Here is a 5,581-nt window from a genome sequence, read left to right on the forward strand (position 1 = left end):
GTTCGCCTACCGACGCATGCCCTTTGGGTTATGCAATGCACCAGCTACTTTTCAACGATGCATGATCAGCATTTTTTCTGACATGGTGGAGCGTTTCCTAGAGATATTCATGGACGACTTCTTGGTCTTCGGTTCAACATTTGAGGAGTGTTTGCACCACCTCACTCTAGTCTTAGAGAGGTGCAAAGAGAAGAACCTAGTGCTCAACTAGGAGAAGTGCCATTTTATGGTGAAGCAAAGGATTGTACTTGGGCACGTTATTTCTCATCGGGGGATAGAGGTTGACAAGGCAAAGGTTCATCTGATATCCAACCTTCCACCCCCACTTATGGTGAAAGAGGTTCGCTCTTTTCTGGGCCATGCAGGATTCTTTCGGCGATTCATTGAGGATTTCAGCAAGATCGCCAGGCCCTTGTGCAAGTTGTTGGTGAAAGAGGCCCCATTTTTTTTATGAGGATTGCAAGAAGGCATTTGGGGCCTTGAAGAAGATTCTAACGTCCACACCCATCATTCAGCCACCCAGCTGGGGTACACCTTTTGAGATCATGTGTGACACATCAGACTATGCTGTTGGAGCTGTTTTGGGGCAGCGCATTGATAAACTCCCCCATGTCATCTATTATGCAAGTCAGACTCTGAATGATGCCCAACTGAACTATTCGACCACTAAGAAAGAATTGCTTGCAGTCATTTTTGCTTTGGATAAGTTTGGATCCTACTTGCTTGGATCGAAAGTCATCATTTACTCGGATCACGCGGCATTGAAGTATCTTTTCTCCAAAAAGGATGCTAAATCTCGCCTCATTCGGTGGATTTTGCTGTTACAAGAGTTTGACATTGAGATTCGAGACAAAAAGGGTTCCGAAAATGTGGTGGCCGATCATCTTTCAAGGATTACCGTGGATTTCATTGAGGAGGCCACCCCCATCTCTGAGACCTTCCCTGATGAGTAGTTGATGCACATTGCTCACACTCCTTCACCTTGGTTTGCTGATATTGTAAACTATCTTGTCATCGGTCAAATGCCTTTACATTGGGGCCGGCAGGATAAGTCCAAGTTATGGCCATGGTGAAGTACTTTTTCTGGGATGATCCTTATCTGTCCAAGTATTGTCCCGATCAGATCATTAGAGGATGCATCCCTGAGCCTGACCAATCCAATGTCATCTCCTTTTGTCATTATCATGCTTGTGGAGGCCACTTTAGTGCAAAGAAGACCGCTGCAAAGATTTTGCAGTGCGGATTTTATTGGCCGACCATCTTCCAAGATGCTCACACTTATTGTGTCTTGTGTGAGCACTGTCAGAAGCTAGGGAGTATTTCACGCCAAAATATGATGCCTCTCAACCCCATTCTTATTGTTGAGATCTTTGATGTGTGGGACATTGATTTCATGGGACCTTTCCCAAACTCCTTCGGCTATCTGTACATTCTTGTTGCAGTGGACTACATGTCCAAATGGGTGGAGGTCGTTGCCTGCAAGACCAATGACCATAGAGTTGTGGTACAGTTTTTAAAAGACACTATATTTGCTCGTTTTGGTACTCCTCTAGCAATTATTAGTGATGGTGGGAAGCATTTCTGCAACCGGATTTTCGAGCAGCTGATGAAGAAGTATTGCATCACACACAAGGTTGCCACTCCATATCACCCTCAGACAAGTGGTCAAGGGGAGATTTTGAACCGAGAGATCAAGAGGATTTTGGAGAAAATGGTGAACCCGTCAAGGAAAGATTGGTCTCTTCGTTTGAATGATGCATTGTGGGCATACCGGACAGCCTTCAAGACCCCTATTGGCATGTCACCCTACCGTATTGTATACGGAAAAGCATGTCATCTGCCAGTCTAGTTGGAGCACAGAGCTTACTGGGCCATTAAGCAACTGAATTTCGATCTCACAAAGGCTGGCTCACAGAGGAAGCTTCAACTCAATGAATTGGAAGAGATGAGGAATGATGCATTTGATTGTGCAAGGTTGTATAAAGCAAGGATGGAGAAGGCTCATGACCAGAACATATTGAGATGATCTTTTGAACCTGGTTAGAAAGTTCTTCTTTACAATTCACGTCTGCATCTGTTTCCAGGGAAGCTCCGATCTCGATGGACAGGCCCATTTATTGTTCGATCAGATTTTTCTCATGGTGCCATTGAGATTGAGGATCCAAAGAATGGCAGTACTTTCAAGGTGAACGGACAAAGACTGAAGCCATTCTTGGAGTTGCAGAGCCCAGAGGTTGGGACGACCCTTTTGGAGGATCTGAGTTACTCGGAATGATTATCGTCAAGATGGAGAGTCTGGCTGAAGACTGAAAACTTAGCGCCTCCGTAGATATTTCAAAACAAACTCTGACATTTTAATGAGAGCATAGTATCAAAAACAATAATGTTTTTTTTTTTTTTGCGAAATACTCATGTTTATGCTTCCATGATTAAAAGTTAATTCTTAAGGCTTATTTCATAACCGGTCTAGTTATGATTTATTTACTAAGTCATAGACTTACTCAATGCTTTTCTCTACCTCGAACCCCTCTATATGTCAATATTATCAGGATGACTTTGATTAGAGTTGGAAAGTTCACAAGGATGAAGACGCTAAGTGAACGATCCCTTAGTATCAGGTTTGTTTAGATTAGAATCAGTTTTTGAATAACTCTCAGTCTATATTTGATTAGAGCACTATTTAAGGTTTAATTACTTTTAGGGTTAAATACCTTATTGGTACCTGAGTTTTAAGGTTAAGTACCTAAACTCAGGTACTAAATTTAAAAAAACTGAAAACTCAAGTACCAATAAGGTATTTAACCCTTACTTTTAAATTCTCAGATTTCTTTTTCTTTCGTTTTTGGCTTTTCTTTCACTCTGATTAGTTTATGGATGGTGGTTTTACTAGACAATTACTAGTTAATTATTCTAAGGGTACTGCCAATAACTCTCCAAGTTATGTAAAACCATTACCTAATTTTGGGGGCATTACACTCGGTCACTCCCATTTGGCCTGGGGGTGGCTCACTTGGAGCTAGTTTTGGCCACCCCATTTTGTTCTATAGGGTGGCCGAACCATCCCATGGGCCATAGGAGGGTTCGACCACCCCCGTTTTGCCTAAAAGGATAGTTCGAGCCATCTCTTTTTTTTTTTTTTTAATTTTATTTTTTAGTTTTTAATTTTTTTAAAAAAATTTCTTATTTTTAATTATGCACAGGGACATGTGTCGGTCTTTTAAGACATGTGACGTGGACTTTCGTCAATTTTTAGATGAAATTTGACAAATGTACCATCTGCGTCTTTAGCTATAAACGAGATACTATTTACGATACAAAATGAACCACGAAGAGCAAAATAATAATAATAATAATAATTGTTAAAGTACAAATGGCAAAAAGTCAATTGGGAAAAGATAAAAAAAACATTCATTACACATCCTTCATACACCCACCCTCTTACATGGGATGGAACCCATGTGGTATCGGTCCCACCCCATGTAAAAGAGTAGATGTGTAAGGAATGTTTTTATAACACTCTTCAAGACATTTAACCTTGAAAAATTATGGTTCGTTTGGAAACAGAGTTGAATTCTAATTCTTCTATACTTTTATCTACTTTTTTAAAAAACAAATCATATTTTATTCAACGTTTTCAAATTTTATCTTACAAAATCAAATTTCGAAATTCGTACGGTAAATTATAATTAAATTCTAATTTTAAAAAATTCAACACCCAAACAAATTAATAATTTTGAATGAAAGAGAAGATACGAGAGTTTTGAATTCATTTGCGACGGCAAGGCCACCAATAGAAAAGAAAAAACAATTCCATCTATCTAAACCAGGCTCCAGCAAGGCCACAACCATAGTCGAAGTCCCACCGTACTGTACCATGTCAGCTTTGGCAATCGGCATCACGCGTGAAGGTGAATATGCATGTGTAATTACTGAGAAAGGCAGGGTACATCTTTTATTAAAAGGTGAATATGCATCATAACAAGCATCATGTCATTTTAATATTTATCTTTTCGTACTTTTAATATTTTTTATAATTTTTTTTAATAATATTTTATTGAAAGGCATGCTAACGGTAAAACAATTGTTCAACAATATTCATGTGTTCAAAATTTTTATTCTTTATTTAAATTTTAATATATCAGCAAATTTGATTGTAAGGTTGTGACAGACACATAGTGCAGTGCCCCTTCCACAGTCGACACCAATCTTCTTCTCTCTCGTTTTGGGCACCATGAAAACCAATCACCCAAAGCTTAAGACCCATCTCTTTTCTTGTGGGTTTTTCCGCCATTGCACCCAATCCGATCTCAGCCCCACCAGTTCCCCTCTCTCTCCCTCTCACCCCCCACCACCACCACCACCACCACAACCACAACCACAACCCGACTCCTCCTCCTCTTCTTCCTCAACTTCCCAAAGCTTCACTCAGTGGAGGTTCCCACTCCCCAACCCTGGGCCTGACCCGCCACCCGAAACCACCCTCCCGTCCGACCCACCTCCACTACCACCACCCATTCCCTGCACCCAACTACAGGAACTCTTCCACGTAGCGGAGCTCCAGATCAACACCGGGTCAGACCCGGACCGGCTCTCCGCTCTCCATCTCCTGGAGCGCTCGCTCGTGCCTAACCCGCCATCCGACCCGGAATGCCCACCGGAGCTCATGCGAGGGGTAGTGGGGAATTTGAAAACCAAAACGGGAGCGAAGCCCGCGACGAAAATTCTGCTAGCGCTTTGTTTAGCGGAGGGCAACCGCCACGTGGCGGTGGAGGCAGGGGCGGTCTCCGCGGTGGTGGAGGCGGCGCCCGAGCTCGACGACGCGGAGGCGGAGCGTGCACTAGCGGCCCTCGAGCTCATGTGCACCGTGCCGGAGGGCGCGGCGGAGGTGCGAGCACATGCGCTGGCGGTGCCGGTGATGGTGGCCATGATGGGGAGGATAGCGGCGCGTGCCAGGGAGTACGCGATCAGCGTGCTGGCGGTGATCTACGGGGATGGTGGTTCGGGTATAGACGTGGCGCCGCCGGAGGAGGTGGCGCGTGCGGTGGTTTTGGCCTTGCGAGGGGATTGTAGTGTCAGGGGGAAGAGGAAGGGTGCGCTGCTATTGAAGGCGCTTGAGGAGAACTGACGGACGGCGTCGATTTGTCTGTTTTGATGAAGGGGTCACAACTCACAAGTCACAGCTCGTTTCGGAGAGTCCGGTCAAGTTGCTTGGGTGACTGACTGACTGACTGATCAGCCAATAATAGCCATGACATGTCAGTGTTGGAAAGTGAAGCAGTCTTTTTTGCATGTGTGAACTTGGGGTGTTCGTTCCATCATATGCATGTTAGTGTGAAACGACTTTGTTTATTAAGCTTCCAATTTCTTATTCAACCGACTGTGAATTGATTGTAAATCTACAGTCTACTAATGGCTTTTGGGTAATCGCCTTTTCACTCAACTCACACGAAATCCGGCCATGCCATTCTCACATTTTCAAATCCTTCGAAATCCATATTATTCATTCCAAAACAACATTCTCCCTCCCCTTTATAATAAGTACATTATTCATTAAATGAGAAAAATGTTACGAGTAACAAAA

At 43.2% G+C, this 5,581-nt stretch overlaps 1 protein-coding gene across 1 annotated transcript; it reads left to right on the forward strand.

The window, feature by feature from the left end:
- Positions 1-4,162: 4,162 nt before the first annotated feature.
- Positions 4,163-5,373, forward strand: LOC133871387 (U-box domain-containing protein 26). The gene has a single exon (XM_062308835.1). It carries the CDS (start codon positions 4,232-4,234, stop codon positions 5,123-5,125), a length of 894 nt encoding a protein of 297 aa, XP_062164819.1. The 5' UTR covers positions 4,163-4,231; the 3' UTR covers positions 5,126-5,373.
- Positions 5,374-5,581: the final 208 nt, after the last annotated feature.

The sequence above is a fragment of the Alnus glutinosa genome, chromosome 6 (assembly GCF_958979055.1).
Source record: "Alnus glutinosa chromosome 6, dhAlnGlut1.1, whole genome shotgun sequence".
NCBI lineage: Eukaryota > Viridiplantae > Streptophyta > Magnoliopsida > Fagales > Betulaceae > Alnus > Alnus glutinosa.

What these genes read in the sequence shown, in the direction of transcription:
- LOC133871387 (XM_062308835.1), top strand. Translation starts at nt 4,232, where the DNA reads ATGAAAACCAATCACCCAAAGCTTAAGACCCATCTCTTTTCTTGTGGG.